Here is an 18,308-nt window from a genome sequence, read left to right on the forward strand (position 1 = left end):
GAAAAAGCGAGACTTGAGTTTTTAAGAGAGGGGGCTGCTGGCTAGCAGAGAACAGGGGCCCTCATGTTTTTTTGACAGGGAAGGGCAACCATGGATGGAGGGTCAGCATGTTGTGGTTCAGACCTGCCCTTGCCTCTAATTTATATGTGACTTTGGGCAAACCCTTATTATCCCTCTCAATTCTGCGTCAGTCAAATGAGGGCATTGAACTAAGTGATCCACAAGGTCCCTGCCAGAGCAGATGACCCTGTGAGCCTTATTTTGTCTTCTCTTTATCCTGAGATCTTGATCAGCCCTTGTCACTGTGTTCTGAACTCAGAGAAGAATTCTAAGTCCTTCCCATGAGGGAAGAGAACATAGTGAGAAAAAAAATCAGGGCTTACACTGAATGCAACCAGCCCAAATCTGTGTTGGGTCTAAGGGTCTTTGGTTGCTTGCCTTTTCCACTTAAAATCCCAGGCTTTTTCTCAGATGGTAGACTTGATTAATAGACTCTGTGCAAGAGAGAAGTGGAGTAATGATGACTGGTAGGTCCTTTCCTTAGCAGAACTTTGGTATTATTTCAAATGAGTATTATTAATATGAGACCATGATTCCTTTGCTGACACATACAGTCTCTCTTTTGGGTAAGGCTACCATCATCAAGGGCACGAAGGTGACAGATTGTCCCAAGTCTGGACTGGTCGAACAAATAGGCAAAACAACAGAAAACAGCTCCAAGTCTATGTATGCTCCACCAAGCTCTTTCCAGTTGCTCTTGCCAGTATTTTAAGGGTAATGGCTGCCATCCAATGGAAATAACCCATCCCCAAAGGCCAAATCATGCCATGGACACCCCATGGGGTAGGGGTGGTTTTGGTTTTGTTACCACTGAATCTGTAGCACTTAGTCTTTGGCTGGCACATATTAAGCCCTCTGTAAATATTTGCTGAATGAATGGATACATTTAACACTTAGTTTGCTGGAATAATTTCAAGTCAGAAGATGATCAGAAGATGACCAGAAATGTGCATACATTTGTGCTTGTACATCCTCCTCCCTTTCACTGACAGCTCCCTTGAATATTAGCTTTTACGAGAGAAGGCTTGGCTCTCAGAAACCGGCACAAAATCAGAGCCAGGAGAAACATGGCAGCCCATTAGCAGAGCAAGCCGAGTCAACTCCGGCTCAACTCTGACTTGGGCAGTCGGAGCCCAGCCCTCATTTGTTCTTCTCTCTTCTCAGGCCTCCCTTCCTCCTCTTCTTCCAAATCCTGCTTCTGGCCTCATTCTCAGCCTGTGTCAGGGCCTACCTGGGTACTTCTTGCTTGCAAACGGACCTGTTGTTTCTCTTCCAGCAAATGATTTAAAGAGACCTTTATGCCTTCCTTCAAACAGACAAAGTCGTCACTGTGACTTTTTGAACCAGGATCTAACATAGGTCTTAATTGAAGCCTTTCTGTCTTTGCATAGAAACCACAAGCCATTGGAATTATTAGCAGCAGTTAGAGAGGCCAGTCTGCATTTGTACAGAAAACTCCTCCTTTTAGAAAGCTTGGTGAAGGAGTCGCCCATAGTTCTTTTTTGCTTTCCGGTTTAGGGTTAGCCTTTTAGATGGAATGTTCCTATGCTTTTGTGTGTGTGTTTACTCAAAGATTTTTAGTCCGTCACTCCTTTGCATCTGTCCACTTTCTCGGGGCTTGTATTTGGAGCTATTCCTGTGATTAGCAATTATTCTGAAGTTCATTCTTTTGCTTTGATGGGTGAGGATAGTTAAACTTCAAGCACGTTTTACCAAGTTCATCCCTGGCTGTAAACCATACAGTTGATGGTCTCAATAATCTCTGTGTAATAATAGTCACTAGATCCTTTCAAAGGGAGCACTTACAAGAGAAGGCAAAATGAAGAATCCAAATGTATTTATGGAACCTAATACTTCAGGTCAGAAAGCACTTGAAATACTTTATATATTAGAATATGTGATGTATAACATGATCGAGTATAATAGCATTAACTATTTTTTGATTATATAATAAGTATTGACCATTGGCTCTGGACTTAGCAATGTAGTGCTTGTCCCTGGAGCATCTAGTCTAGAACACAGAGGGGAAATTAGTTTACTCCTACTTCTAATATCAATAACAATGACAACAAGCATTTATCTCATCCTGTGCTAAGTGGTTTTCTTTCATTATTTCATGCAATCCTCAAAACTGTGCAGTTACATAGATGGATTTCCAACTCACTCTTCCCATTTTATTGAGGAGGAAACTTAGAGAGGTCAGAAAATTTGCTTAGGATCACACAAGCCTTCAGCGGTGGCACCAAAATTCAAACTTAGTCAGCCCACAGTCTTAACTCTGCAGGGCAGAGTTACATTCTACCTTCTTTTATCATCTCCCACCTCCAGTGTCATGAGACAGTGGTTCAAATTGGAGTGCCTTTAATTCAAGTCCAGGGTTAAGTCCTTCTCTGCACCTGTTTCCTGTGAGGTGTGAGCAGGCTGAGGTTTTCTGGGAGGTGCAGAGAACAGCCATTTGGTGCCCTCCTCTGCATGAGCACTGCCTGGTTCCGGAAGCCCTCCAGTCTTCCCTTTAGGGGCAGCCTCCCTTCCCATGTCCTGAGTAGCTGCAGACTGTTATATCTACAGGGCCAACCTGTTAGGGGGCCACCCCTCGTAGCAATGAAGGCCATTTTGCATTGAATTAACAAAAATACCAATGAGGGTTTCTTCTTAACATGAATTTGAATCCTTCCTTCTCATTCCATAGCCTACAGGACACTCCCCAGCTTCTCCATAAATCCAAAGCAAGATTCTGCTGAGGTTTTGATTACATGTAGCTCTGTGAGATTCATAGAGTCGGAGTTCCCTTAGAGATTATTTTAATCTAGACTTCCCTTATAGATGAAGAAACGGAGACGCAAGTGGGACTGAATGAATTAGGGCTGCTTCTACTGTTTGGTTTAGGGTAGGACGCAGAGATTTATTTATTTTTTTAAATGTTTATTTATTTTTGAGAGCGAGAGAGACGGAGACAGACAGACAGACAACGTGAGCAGGGGAGGGGCAGAGAGGGAGACACAGAAGCTGAAACTGGCTCCAGGCTCTGAGCTGTAAGCACAGAGCCCCATGTGGGGCTCGAACTCACAAACTGTGGGGTCATGACCTGAGTGGAAGTCGGACGCTTAACCAATTAAGCCACCCAGGCTCCCCGCAGCACAGAGATTTTAAAATTAAGTAGGATTTTTTTTTTCAAATACAAAAAACAGCATGAGGGTTATAGAAAATTTTACCAAAAACAAACAAAATGAGAACAATACAAATAACTAGAGTTAAATTACTCAGAGACAGCCATTATAAATTCTCTGAGTACACCCATCTAGAATTGTTTCTTATGACTATAGATGCCATTTATTAAAATCGTACCACATAGTATTATGATGTTTTATGTCCTGCCTTTCATTCCACAATATATTATGGCATCTTTCCATGTTTCAAATATTCTTCCATACCATAATTTACAAAACCCACATATTATCCCAGTGCTTGGGGATCTGGTTAAATTAATCCATCCCACTTTGTTTAATTTTTTTGTTTGTTTCCAGGATCTTGGTCTTAACAACAAAAGTGAAATTGTGGATTTGTTTCCAGTGGCTTTTTTTTTAGCTGAAGTTAAGTCAAAAGCTGTTAGAGGATGACAGGTTGAGTGACCTACCCAGAGTTTCTCAGCTCAAGACTGATGGACTACAGATTTGCATCCCGCCATCTTTCATCGTCCTCCAATATGCTTGTCATTGCTCTGATTGCTTTGGCAGTTGGGCCGTTTTCCATGGAGAGTTCCGCTTTCCCTCTCTCTTCTTCTGCTCTTGAGGGAGCACATTGGTTTTCTCACTGCCACCCTTGCTTGCCTGTCTGAGTCACTGCAGCTGTGACATTTGTAGAGGTACACAGTGTCCTGAGACCTGAGGCTACGCAGCTGGAGGGGAAGACGTGCCCAGCTCCTTCTCTCCTCTCCTTAATGGCTTAACCTAGGAGCTTGGAAGCTGGTTTTAATTTTACGTTCCCTGTGTGTATGTACGTTTGTTTTTAAAAGTCCTCCCCCCCTTTAATTCTTTCAAGGAGACCTTTATTTGAAATCATATACTCTTTCCCTCAAAGCCAATTTGTGTCCCCAGTCTTGATGAGATTACTTTGTTTGGGGGATATTGATAAATTCAGCTTGAGGTTTCTGGTTTATCCAAGTAAATTGGTTTAAATTATGGCCTTACAGAGACAGAGGGCGTAAACAACTTAGAAGGTTTTAAAGCAATTGGATTTAATACTCTGCTTCTAGAGACTTCATCCTGGGCTGATTCCACAAAGAAGGTATGTTTTGTTTTGTTTTGTTTTTATTTCAGTTACTTTATTGCATGCTCTATCTCAGATCGTCTTTGATGTGAGAAATTATGGGGAAAACTTAGCTTTGCTCAGTTGAGGGCAGGCAGAGAAATAAGGGATCCATTATTACAACCCCTTCATTTTAATGATTAAGAAAATATGGGCCAAAGAGGGAAAATAATTTGCCAAAGGTCACACAGCAAAACAGTTAAGGAAAAAGAAAAAAGAAGCATAGAATCTGTTTCTCTTGCTTTAGTTCAGTGCATTTCTCATACTTTTTTTTTTTTTTTTTTTTTTTTTTGAGGTGAAAAGGTTGAGGATGTGTTAAGGGCTGAAATTTGTCCCCTCAAAGTTCTAGTGTTGAGTTCCTAACCCCCAGTACCTCAGAATGTGACTGGATTTGGTGATAGGGCCTTAAAAGAAATGATTAAAGTATGAGGTCATTGGAGTGGGCCTTTATCCATTATGATTGGCTCTGTAAGAAGAGATTAGGACCTAGTCACAGAGTGAGACCATCTGCAGACATAAGATGGAGAAGGCCACCTATAAGTCAAGGAGAGAAGCATCAGAGGAAAACCAGTCCTGCCCACACCTTGATCTTGAACTTCTAGTTTCCAGATTATGAGAAAAAAAAAAAAAATCCATTGTTTAAGATGCTCAGCCTGTGGGACTTTGTTATGGTAGCCCTAGCAAACTAATACTGGGGGAAGTTAAGGGCAAAGACATTTAAAAACTTAAATCTTCAAACTTGGGAAGTTCTCAATGAACAGAAAAGAGAAACCTAAATGATTAGTGTGAGAAATTATGTCCTATTAGATCCTATCCTAACTGATTTTTAGTTGTAATATTGTATATGGCATCTCATTCCTCCTTATGCCTAGATGGTAATTATTAATAGTTCCACTTTACAGATGAAGAAACTGAGATTCCGAAGGTTAGCTTATGTAAAGTTACCCAGTGAGTAAGTAACTAATAGAGTGAGCTCCCAATTCACCTCCTTGTCTAACTTTAAACCCTTACTTAGTACATGATGCTACTTCCCAAAAAGGAAGTTAATCCAAGCTGTTGGGTCACCAGTATTATCTAGTTGTTTAAAGTTAGGAAGAAGAAAACACTTATTCCTGAACCTCAGTGACTTAGAATCCACTTAATGGATTGGACAGGAAAAATTTTGCCCCTGATTTTAGGATAAATATAGAGATCAGGGAAATTTTAAAAGATAATTAAGCCAGTTGAGTTGTACTACAAAGTCTTCCCAAGTGGCTCATACCTTTACTTGCAAAATGGGCAGTTGTACAGAGTGAAGAATTAAGGTTTGGGATGATGGACCCCAGGCCCTGAAGAAATCTGACCCTTCGAAGGGGAATCAGTTACCCACACTGGGTCACATTTGCTAAAGCAGGAATCCGGACCCATACATCTGTTGACATGAGTGGATGTGGGAACTATCTATGCCAGAGTTTTATAATGGCATAGCTTAGAAGAATTTTCAGCAGTAAGGCCTGATAAATATTCAGTCAGCTAAAAAAGAAAAAAAAAAATCAAATTAATTTGATCTACTGGTAAACCCAAAGAGTAATATGGGAAATGTGGGAAATCATATGGGAAATATGAGGTGCTTTATTTATTGAATGTAAATGGCTCTCTTGCCGCTCCGTCCTCCCTGTTTTGTGTGGTCTAGCAGTGCTTAAATATAGAGGTTAAAGCTACTCGGACTTTATTGGTAAGGAAGACACTCTCAAGTTAAGAGGTGGATAGGGTTTGTTTTCGGCAGAAACTGGCATTAAGGCTCAGCTCAGCTATATACCAGCTCAGCATCAGAGTGGAATCTGAATCTAATCACTTCTCACTATTTCTCATCACTCAGCACCATCCTAGCTCAAGCCTCCATTGTCTTATTGAAGCAACCCCTTAACTGATCTTTGTGCTTCCACTTTACCTACACATGAGGTCGTTCTTTATGCATAACCAAGGTGATCCTTTAAAAACGTAAATGAGATCAAGTCACTTCTCCAGCTCCAACATCTGTTGCACTTGGAGTAAAAGAGACAGTGGCTGTCAAGGTTCCATCTGGCTTGGCCCTGTGACTTCCTCCCCAGACTCCCAGTCCTGCCAACCGGTCCTCAGTGACTTGCACCAGTCATCCTTTGCCCTCGCACTCCCTGGGACCTGACACGTTCACCTCCAGCTCAGAACTGCTGTGCTTGCTGCTCCCTGGGAGTGGGGAACAGTCTTTCCTAAGAGCAGTCCTCTCCTTGGTTTGCTCCCTCAGATCATTCAGAGTTCCGTTCAGCTGACAGCTTCTTAGACATGCCTTCTTTGAAAACATAATCAGAAGCAGTTCCAGACTCTTCCAAGCCTCCACTGTCCCCTTGCCTTCTTTCTGAATTCCACTGTCTGCTGTTGAAATTAAGTTATTAATTTAGTTAACTTAACTTATTCTTTGCTTTTTCAACCACTGCAGTACAATGACAGAGAATTTATTTTTGTTCATGTACTGTGACTAGGAGCCATTTGTAAACATTAAATGACAGAATGAATGGATAAATAGATCAGTGAATGAAAAGCTAATGTGCTTTCCTTAGGGCCAGTGGTTTGCGGAAAACAGGTGTCAAAGAAACAGGGTTGTCAGAGGGCTACTGAGGTATCTGCTCTTTGGTGAGAGGGATCGCGTCTGTGTCCTTCCCCACTGTGTCACCAAGGCTTGGCTCAGTCTAACCTCGAATGAATGAGACAGTGAATGAAGGTGACAAGATTTGGGATAACAGGGACAAAAGTGGTAACACGTGAATGGAAACCTGCTCTCTCTGAGCCAACTTGATGGCACTTGCAAAGCTTGTTATATGTTTGCTGTTTTTTAGACACAATTGGAAACATGTCACCATGCACATCTTGCTTGGGTATGCATCAAACATTTGCAACTCTAAACTTCAGTCCTTGTACCACTTTTTGAAACATTTCTGAGCAGGGACAGGTCATAAAAGAACGGACTATTTGGGAATTATTTCAAAAGATGATTCTCCTGATGTTAGAATCCGAGAATGTTAAATAGTGATTATGAAGCAGAGAAGCAACGTCAAGACTTGGCAGGTAGGAATGAAGTCTGCAGGCTTTCAAGAATGGGGAATGTAGTCTTGTGATTGCAGCATGATATTTGCAAATAGGAAAGGCAGTCTTAAGTACATTCTAGGAGGTGCCTATTGTGTGAATAGGGTTTTTGTTATAGGATTAACTGCCTGCCAATCTCATTTTTTGAGTTCTGATCATTTTTAAATGGAGGCTCAATTGTATTTATTTCAAGGGTTCATTTCATTCAAATTCCACCTGACTGCTTGAAGTCCTTGTTCTCAGAGCACCTGCAGTTTTCTCTGCCCAGTAGAACTTGGAGAAGTTTGGGGCTCAAGAGTGAAAAAATAGCTACTTCTTTAATAATCACCTATCTGTCAAATAAAAACAGAGCTGTGGGTTTGCAGGTTTCTAGGCAGAGAGAAAACCAACCAAGAGAATCAGTTATTACCATTGTCTGCGAATTGTGTCCAGAAAGAGCCAGAAGAAAGAGTGAACTGGTCCATCCCCTCAGCTCCCCGTACTCCTTAGAAAGTATTTGGGTTCTTATAGGAAGATAGTTAAGATACATAGACACACATGGGGTACCTGGGTGGCTCAGTCAGTTGAGTTTCCAACTCTTGATTTTGGCTCATGTAATGATCTCATGGTTCGTGAGTTCGAGCCCCTCTTCAAGCTCAAGTGCTTTCATCGTGGAGCCTGTTTGGGATTCTCTCCCTCTTTCTCTCTCTGCCTCTCTCCTGCACGTGCTTTCTCTCTCTCTCAAAAAACAAACAAACAAACAAAAAAACAAAACAAAAAACCCCACAAAAAACCAAAAAACTTAAAGGGGAGCTTGGGTGGCTCAGTCAGTTGAGCGTCCGACTTCAGCGCAGGTCACGATCTCGTGGTTCATGGGTTCGCGCCTTGCATAGGGCTCTCTGCTGTCTGCGTAGAGCCTGCTTTGGATCCTCTGTCCCCCTCTCTCTGCTCCCCCCCCACCCTTTCTCTCTCAGAATAAATAAATAAACTAAAAAGAAACTTATAAATAAAGATATAGACACACATACATGTGCACACTAAAAAGAAATGAAAAGCCAAGCTATTTTTCAGGGATAGAGGAGAGAGTGAGCAGGCATCCAGGTGAGAAGCGCTGACCTGAGATTTGTGTCCCAGCCTGTAAAGAAGCCTGCATTTATCAAGCACCTACCATGCACCAGAATTTGGGCTTAATTTTCACTTGAGTCCTTTGGGGTGGATATCATTTTCCTCATTTTGCAGCAAGGACTGGGACTCCACAGCCCTTCCCCTTTCCCCAATCCATCTGGCACTGATTCATCACTTGGGTTCTTTAGCTACAAAGTGAATGATGAGGCCCCTCTTTGCTCTCCTGTACAGACCCAATCTCTGACGTCTGGGCTCCAAGGCAGAACAAAGTGGGAAACGTCTTGGAAACAGTCCCTTCCTCCCACGATCTCTCTCCAAGGACCCTTTCTGCAGCCACGTGATGTGAGCTGGAACATCACAGCTGTATGTTCTCTTAATGCATCCACCACAGGACCAGTTTTGGGAAGTTGCATAAGTCAGTGGTTGTGTGCTTATAACCGCAATGCCTGGGCAGCCCCGCCAATTTTAAAAGTATAAGGTCAGACTTGGAGAAGAATCCCTGTGGCCTCCACAAATAGATGGGGAGCAGTCGCCTGTCATTTGAAGGTGCCGCTCACACATTCTGAGGCCCAAGCCCGCATTTCTCCTCTGGGAATTGCCTTGGGCCGGCTTTCAGCCTCAGTGAAAGAGTTTCTTGTTTCCGAGAAGCAATAGGGTTGGAATTCAGTAGGCTTCCCTGTCATTCTAAAGGCCCAGTCAAAGCCAGCTGCCAGTCGGAAATGATCAAAGAGGAGTCCGCTTCTAAAAGAGGAAGGGAATACCACTCATTGGATAGTAGCCCAGAGAGGCCCAGTGCCTTGCTCAGGGTCACAGAGCTAAGACCAGAATCCAGGGCTTCTGACCCCCCATTCCCAGAGTCTTTCTACTGTCCTTTGTTGCCTTTCAGTTGGTATCGCCATTTTGAGTAGGGCATTAGCTCCAGTCCGTCCGTTGACACTTGCCCATTCTCCTAAATCACAGGCCTCCATCTCTAACTTTGCTTCATGGCTGTGTGGTTGACCAGTACCTCAGAATTGTTATTTATACTCTTACACCTCAACTTTGTTACTCTTTCCTGTTCTCCATTTTTTAAAAATATAATTTGTTATCAAATTGGCTAACATACAGTGTACACAATGTGCTCTTGGTTTTGGGGGTAGATTCCCGTGATTCATCGCTTGCATACAACACCCAGTGCTCATCCTGACAAGTGACCTCCTCAATGCCCATCACCTGTTTTCCCCTCCCCACTATCAACCCTCAGTTTGTTCTCTGTATTTAAGAGTCTCTTAGGATTTGCGTCCTTCCGTCTTAGTTGGTAACTATTTTTCCCCCTTCCCTTCCCCCATGGTCTTCTCTTAAGTTTCTCAAGTTCCACATAGGAGTCTAATCTGTTCTCCATTTTTATTCATAAGTTCTTCCTGGCCACCTTGCCTTGAAACTTCGGTCAACTTAGACATGTCATTTTCCATTCCCCCTCAGTTGCTGAGTGAATTCTAGCTTTCCTCCATGGCATGCCATGCATTTTCTAGTCCATATTCTTGCTGTCACCTGGAGCATAGCAGTCACCCTGTTCTTTTACCTCTTTGTAATTTTCTTTATTAAACCCCTTGTAAAACAGTTAAAATGGCATATGCTTTGCGCAGCTAGTGAAATAATGTCAGTAAATACTGGAGAAAAAGAAAGGAAAAATTTTCTAAGTTTTCCATACCTCTTCCCTCTGCATCCCTTCCCCCTACCATATCTAGTGTTAATAATGTGGTGTACATCCTTCCAGACCTTTCTCCTGCTCACACAAAAACATCATAAACCCATTTACATGTAGTATTTTTTTTTTTTTTTGCTTTTGCAAGAATAGTATCATATTTGTCACACTGATCTGTGACTTATTGTAAAGTCAAGAGACAGATTTAGCTTGTTTAAAAAATAGCTGTCTGACAAGCCATTGTGTGGCTGTATTGCAGTGTATGACATCATGTGCCGTGGTTGGATATTCAGGGACTGGGTGGGATATTTTCGGCTTGACTCTCCACTTGCCCAGTCCACGTTTCCTGCCCGGCTCCAGGCTCCGGCGCTGTCTGGCCTTCGTCTCCAACCCCTTTGGCCTTGGGCTCCTACGTGGTGTCAGTTCCTGCGGCGCAACTAGGAGATTGGATGGCGGGTGAACAACCGGGTATCTTGGCCTCCTGATTCCTTCCTGCTGGGTCACTGAGGAGTGGCTGCATGCCACTTTGGAAGGTCACAGCTCCTGTCAGGCAGAGCCGTCCATAAAGCTGCCCTCTTCAGCCGGGTCATTACTGCCTCCCCTTGTCCACTTCAGGCGTGGGGATGGCGTGGCTCCCTGCTGTTGGTTGGCCCTGGGAATGCTGCACATCCATTTAATTTCCCAAACCCTGCCCACACTTTGTCAAACTCTCTAATAATCTAGTTTGGATATTCTGTCTCTTTCCTGGAACCCTGAACTGTATAGGTTGTTTCTTGTATTTTTCTCTGGCCACTTGCTGTGACTCTCTAACCAGCTCCTTTATCTCCAGCATGGTTATTCTGTCAGCTTCATTTTCTTTTCTGCTCTGAGATTGTATTTCATTTGTTTTCCCAAACTCCTTCTGGAGCTCCGGGATCCACAGAATAAAGGTCAAACTCTTTCACTAACCGTCTCTTGCATTCCCCATTCTAGGATCCTAGGCATCAGGGACCCTGCCCAACACCACGCTGTCCCATAGAAGTACATTTCTTGCCCTGATAATACTGGCTCTCCAAGCAACTGGTTATGTGATGTCAGGCCATGAGCCAGCCTCCCCATAAGCTTTCATGTCTTCATCAATTCAATGAGGAGAATAACAACATGTAATTCTTAGCATTTCTCTGTGGATACATTGAACTCTTTGAAGAGTTTGTAGTCCCTAAGAAGGTTTCAGTAAATGCTTGTTATGAATTATTGTCCCCCCCTCCCCCCAACTCTGATCAGAATTACCTTTGGCCATACCTGTGTGTCCAGACCAGTGATTTTTCCCAAGATCTCCTTTGATAGGGCCTCTGTGGACCCTTCTTTGATTTCTACCGGAAAGAGGATTTTTCTCCCTTTCTCTTTCTCTCTCTCTCTCTTAATTGATAGACTTTTTAGAGTGCTTTGAGGTTTACAGAAAAATTGAGCAGAAAGCACAGAGCACTCTCATAAACTCCCTTCATTCCCCACCCGCCACCCCACCCCATTGTTTCCCTTTATTATCATTCTGACTGGTGTGGTACATTTGTTACAAATGATGAACCAGTATTGATCTGTTATTAATAAAAGTCCTTAATTGTACATTAAGGTTTACTCTTGTGCAGTTCTGTGGTTTTGACAAATGCATCCTGTCACGTATCTACAATTAAAGTACCTTACGGCATAGTTTCACTGCCCCGAAAATCTCCAGGGCTCCATCCCTTCACCTGTTCACCAGCACACACCCCCATCCCCCTCACTCACCACCTCCTCAAACCACTGGCAACCCCTGATCATTTTACCGTCGATAGTTATACCCTTTCTCTACTTCATCTTGCTATTTGTGTTCACACCTTACTTTTCCTACATGCTCCTAACATACAACTTCACAGGTGGCAGTCACACAAATGTGTGTTTCAGGAATGAATTATTAAGCCCATCGAATCGAGGCCTGGGTTGAAATTTCATGCGCTCCTTCCTGATGAAGTAGGCATTTGCCTTTTGCACAGGCTGTTGAGCTGAAGGGGCAAGGGATCTTGTTTGAATGAAGCTGGATCCCGGGGTTCTAGCCTGCATATGCGCAGAGCACTGTCACCCATAGCACGTGGATTTGAGTCCTAGTAAGTAACAGTGCACAACAAAAACAAAAACATAATAAAACACAAAACTGTCACATAAATCCAGACCCAAGATAGCCACGAATTAATTCTTTAAAGCGCTGGCTTTTCTTTAGTCTATATTCTACTTTACATTCTGGTCCTGAGCTACACATTTTATATACTGCTATTACTACTACTACTACTACTAAATAATTTATGTATAATAAATAATACCTACATTACATTTCTACGGTGATTTGGTTTTGCCTTTGTGTATCCGTAGAATAAGCGCAAATGGCGGTGGTAGCACGGTGCTAGCAGCAGCTGTAGTAGCAATATTTGCGATGCCTACCACGTAGGGAGTGTTTTCTAAGTGTCGACCCTGCCTGATAGTTAATTCTCACACTAGCGCTGTGAGGTAGACGTTATTGTACTCGATATCTGTTGAAATATATCTGTACTTTACAGATCCATCAGCAGGCCTTTGTAGAGAGCTAAAGCTAAGGAAGCTGAGATTAGTTGAGTTCCACTCATCTAGGGAAGTTGAGGCCCAGACATAGATCAAGTCACCTGCCTAAAACCTGTACTTAAGTAGCAGAGATGCAAATGCAGGTCTGGCTTGCACACCCCCTTGGTCTTTCCCTCAACTCTGAATGGCTCTGCACACTGCTGGCAGGCCTGGTTGCCATCCAAGACAGTCACCTTTCCATATTTCCCTCCCAGAGTCCAGCTAAATATGTGCCAATTTCTTCTTTTATCCAGGCCCTGGCTCTTCCTGCTTTCTGATATGGCAGGTGTATCCTCACACTAGATCTACCTGACTCTGCCTCTTTCTCTCATTCCCCATTACCTTCTGACACAGTGATTCTTTGTGATCCCTGGTAATCTCCTTCCTCTGCTGTGCTGCCCAGAATCTCAGAGATCCCTGTGACTCTGCTCGGAGCCCTGCTCTTGCTTCTGACAAGCCCATTTTGGCCCATGGTAGTCTAGGTCTTGAGGGGTGGTATCCCTGCTGCTACATTTGATCGTTTTAAGTCGTTCTGTCAGAGGGCATTCTGACATTGTATCCCCCAGTAAGACATTTTGTCCCCTTTCTAATTATTGTTCTAACCTGTTTGAATAGTTCAAGGAAGATGTCTCAGTGTACTGCTGTTCTGAATTGGACACCTGCCCGATACTTGGTAACTTCATTTTAACAAAGGTAGCAGATCTGAGCTCATCCTTTAGAATCCTTTCGAAGGCAGCAAACATAGCCAAAGTGTAGTGATGCTTTTATAGTATTCATTCCTAGGTTCGCCGACTATTTTTGGTAGGTGATACTAGCTTAGAGTTTATAGGAGTAAGGCAGCGTTTACTTTTAGAACACATTGATGTAAGGCTAATATTAAGTAAATGACAGCACAGTTTCTAGCAGGTTATGTCAAACGTCTGAAAATGGTACATGAGCATCTGAGGTTTGGGCTTCATAGGCCCAGCTGACCTTCCTCCTTGCGAATGAAGTGGCCTTGTGGCTCCTCCTGTCCACCTCCCCTCCCCTGCTCTCATTTCTAACCTGGTTATCCACTTGTGCTCACATGTGTCTGGAATGCTGCTGCAGATGGAAAGACTGTTATCAGGGGGCTAGGATTAAGATACCACCCACAGTTCACCTCCCTCTCCATTCTCACCCAGGGCAGGCTACATAACTTGTCTGGCCCTTTGATAATCACATCTTTAAGACAGTTAACATGGCTCTGGGGAGGGAAGAATGCACATAGCTGGCTTTGAAGTTCTTAGTTCCCAAGACTGAGTGGCCACCCTGCCCTGGGTTAATACTCTCTGTGGCTACTGTTTCTTCTGTGTTCCTGCCTTTCCTTGCCTTGGGTTCTGTCCCTCCAGGGCCAAAGTGAACATAATAAAGAAAGTGAAAATGGGGCTTCCCATTTGTTATGAAATCTGCTTAGTGGGCTCAGTTTTGAAGGGAATGCCCCAGGTTAACCTCCGTCTAGCACACCTGGGCATGCATTTGGGTGAGGAGAGAAAGAACGTGAGACTCGTCTGTAGCACTCTAGAGGTTTGGAGCAGCCGACACCGTGAAACTATGCTCAGTTGCAATACAGACTCAGAATCATGAAACTGTGTCACTCTTTGGTATGTCTGTTTTCTCCTGGACCTTTCTCTTTCTCTCTGTCTCAATGGCATGTTTGTCATTGAGGATCCAGGAAACAGATCCATACATTGAGCAGGGAGAGTGGGTTTGGGGGCAGGTTTAAGACCTTGCCGTAAGAGCAAGTGGTTTGTTATATCCTCATGGAGCCTTATTTTCAGAGGAAGAATGACCTGGAAGGGCCATGAGAACTTGCCCTCTGGGCGGGGGGAGAAGTTTAAAAGGAGAAGTCTTGGCTGAGCTTGGCTGCTGGCGGCAGGAGCCGAGAACAGTTGCTGAGGGTTGACTGGAGACTGGCGTCTCTGGCATTCCCTTTATGGCAAGATCTGTTATATTTTGATTAATAAAATGCTAGCTCACTTCTTCCTGAGTATTTGTGAGTGGGCAGTTTTACAGTAGCCGGTTCTACTAAAGACGGCAGCTCACATGTATTAAGCATTTAAGAGTTCAGCCCTGTACATACAGTGTCCCCATAATCCTAGCTAGCATCCTGAGAGAAAGGTATCATTGTCCCCTTTGAGGTGACTGAAGCCCAGAGAAGTGAAGTCATTTGTCCAGGCGTCTGTGTGTCTCACCCAATCCTGCAGAACCAGGATGGGAACTCTGGTCTCCTGGAGCCTATTCGGTATGCTTTCCTGAATACTATATTGTGTGAACTGGACTACCTTAGAATGCCCTTTCTCTCTTTAAATGATGCCGCTTTGGGGAAGAAAAACAAGTTTTCATCCACGTAGTCTACCCATCCTCGTGTATTCTTACGAGTAGGAATGTTTCTAGGGAGTTAAATCTAATTACCCAGATGGGAATTTATTTTGAATAACCACCTGCGCCTTCCTCTGGACTTTAAAAGGATCTTGAGTCCCCACTGAGGGTCAGAGTCTGTGCTTTGTGATTTGTACACAGGTAACACAGTATTTGATTGTGGAAGACAGTCTTCATTTTATATCCTCCTTTTCTGTTCTTGGGATTATAGTTTTTATTCTGAGCTGCTGGAATGTCGGCAGAGTATAGAACAGATGTGTCTTAAGTACTGTTCTCAGGCTGACTTTATTCATGGGGAAGAAGTCCACAGAGGGCTCTGGTTTCTCTGGGAGGCGTATTCTCATTACCTCAGACAGACAGAGGTAGTGATTTAAGTTCTTTTAACTTGAAGATTAGCCGAGAAAAACTAAAATGGGAACCCACATCTCCAGTAGCCTTGAGTTCAAGATTCTGTTCTTTCATTCTGTTCTAGTTTGAATCCATCCATCCATCCATCCATTCTTTTTTTTTTTTTAAGTTTATTTATTTTGAGAGAGAGCGCACACAGAGAGAGGGGGAGAGAGAATCCCAAGTGGACTCCATGCTGCCAGTGCAGAGCCCATCACAGGGCTAAAACTCACAAACTGTGAGATCATAACCTGAGCTGAAATCAAGAGTGGATGCTTAACCAACTGAGCCACCCAGGCTCCCCTGAGTCCAGCCATTCTCAACAACACCCCTTGTTACAGACTTTATTTTCTCCTCTCTCTCTCCTTCCTCCATCCTTCTCTCCCTCTTTCTCCTCCCTCCCTTTTTCTGACAAACTCCAAATTTTTTATGGTTGATTTTTTAAATCATTATCATACATTAGTGAAGGAAAAAACACTGGTCTTTGTTAAACTTGAAGGGCTGGTGCTACCCTGGATTGTATTTGAGACTCCTTTATAATAAGCTGCTGTAATATAAAATGTAAAAAATTACACACTCAGCCTGTAATGGGCAGGTTTAATGCACTACTTTTATAAGTAGTGGCTTAAAAGTTCTTCGATTCCTGAAGTTACCTGCCACAGAGATCTGGTCAGATGTTTTAGCACTGGAACAGTCAGATTCAGTATCAAACAATGAGGAGAGCTCTGTCAGAATGAGCCACCTGTCATAAGGTTTCAGAATAAGTGGTTCAGTGGCCTCAGATAGAAATCTGTCCAGTGTCCAGAGGTAGGAGACCTGGATTTGCTTCTGACAGGAACTAATCAACTGTGTCATTTGGAGAAAGTCACTTGCCTTTATGTATATCTCCCCATTTGGAAAATGGGAACATTCCCTTTCCAAAATACTTCTTAATTTAAGACTTTTAAAAATATTTTATTTTATTTATTTATTTTTTAATGTTTATTTACTTTTGAGAGAGAGAGAGAGAGAGAGAGAGAGAGAGAGAGTGAGCAGGGGAGGGGCAGAGAGAGAAGGAGACCGAATCTGAAACAGGCTCCAGGCTCTGAGCTGTCAGCACAAAGCCCGACATGGGGCTCGAAGTCACAAACCATGAGATCATGACCGGAGCTGAAGTCGGATGCTTAATGGGCTGAGCCACCCAGGTGCCTCTAGACTTCTAAAAATACTTAAAAATGCTGTAAATAATATGAACAGAATCAATATAGCTAATATTTAGTAGAAGTGTTTACTGTGTGTTGGCTATCTGATACGTGTATATGCACTCACAGACACATACTCCCACCCCCCGGCCCCCCCATTTATTCCTGGCACCTGTGCTGTGAGGTGAGCTAGGTATTATTATCCACTCTGAGCTAATAAAAACTGAAGTTCTGAGGGGTTAGGTCTTAACTCAAAATCACACACCTCATTAACTGGTCTACCTGATTGTCCTAGTGATAGGAGAAGCCAGCCAGACCCAGCCTGGCCGGCTGTTATGCCTTGCACCCCACTGGCCTTCAAGAGCTCACCATACCCAGCCCTTGGCAGCTGGGCAGGGCCCAAGGCAGTCAGAGTCCTCGGTTATTTTAGGCTCTGAATAGTTTTATTTTGGGTTCCATATACCCTCCAGATTATCCCAGTGTGCTCTCAAAATACCATCATTCTTTGTATGTATCATTACATGAGAAACGTTGGTGGATGTCCAGACTAGACCGTTTTACCTCTTCTGGTGTCACCTCATGGATGCTTGACATCATCAGCCTCTGGGAACAGAAAATGAAGAGTCCCGCAGGACCACATTGACCAGTCCTAACATCATCGAGGGTGACTTTTAATCACAGATGTCAGATTTGTTTGTCTTGTTGGTTTTCAGGCCTAGCTTGTGTTAATCTGTAGAGCTGGGTTGTGAACTCACAGACAAGCATGCTTTGTACCCAGTGAGGTTTGGTTTTCTATGACCAGGGGATGGTCAGTAGTGATGTCGTTCTTCAACGCCAAACCCAGGACTTGCCTTTCAGATTTTCCTGCGTCTGATGACACTTTGCCTAAGCTACCCTTTGTGGCAGATCCCACATGCACGGCAAGAGTTAAATGAATGAAGTAGTTTTATTTACCACTTTAATAAAAGGTAGGGGACAAACTGAGGATCCCCAGGGGCAGCATTTGTTTGAGCTCTGTGAATTGAGGTTTAGATATTTCTGCTCTGCATGATGAAAACAAATAATATTAGTACTAACGCAGTCCATAGAGCAAGAGCCCTGTTAGTCCTATCTCTGAAACCTACACGAGACCTGTAATTCATCTCTGTGCTCTATTTACTTAGATTCTGGATTATTGAGCCGGAGAAGGTTTATCTAATTAGCATTTGAGGAGTCTCCAGCGATGCCATCTCAATGATGTTAATTACACTTGGATCACCTCTTACAATCCCCCTGATGTACCATGGGCCTGAGATACCATGCCCCTTTGCTAACATCTGATGCTTGTTGAAGGAAGTAATGATCATACCTGTTGTTCCCTAGGGTGGATGTTCCCCTAGGCAGGAGGATGGTCATATTTCATAGCTGGGCTCAGTATGGGTGCTAGCTGGCCCCTTTCCAAACAGCAACTTACTTCAATTCTTTGCTAGGAAGATAAAGAA

General features: G+C 43.4%; 1 protein-coding gene across 3 annotated transcripts in view; it reads left to right on the forward strand.

The window, feature by feature from the left end:
* The window catches only part of DPYSL3 (dihydropyrimidinase like 3), a 111,042-nt gene that overhangs the window by 58,679 nt on the left and 34,055 nt on the right, over positions 1 to 18,308 (forward strand). The window contains exon 2 of one of the 3 annotated variants that reach the window (XM_040453484.1): positions 4,250 to 4,344. The exons of the other annotated variants lie outside the window; for them this stretch is intronic. Within the exon in view, the coding sequence (XP_040309418.1) occupies positions 4,250 to 4,344 (95 nt within the window). The remainder of the gene's footprint in view (positions 1 to 4,249; positions 4,345 to 18,308) is intronic. 3 annotated transcript variants of the gene reach the window in all.

Source organism: Herpailurus yagouaroundi, unplaced genomic scaffold (assembly GCF_014898765.1).
Source record: "Herpailurus yagouaroundi ecotype Mexico unplaced genomic scaffold, PumYag 29, whole genome shotgun sequence".
Classification (NCBI taxonomy): Eukaryota; Metazoa; Chordata; class Mammalia; order Carnivora; family Felidae; genus Herpailurus; species Herpailurus yagouaroundi.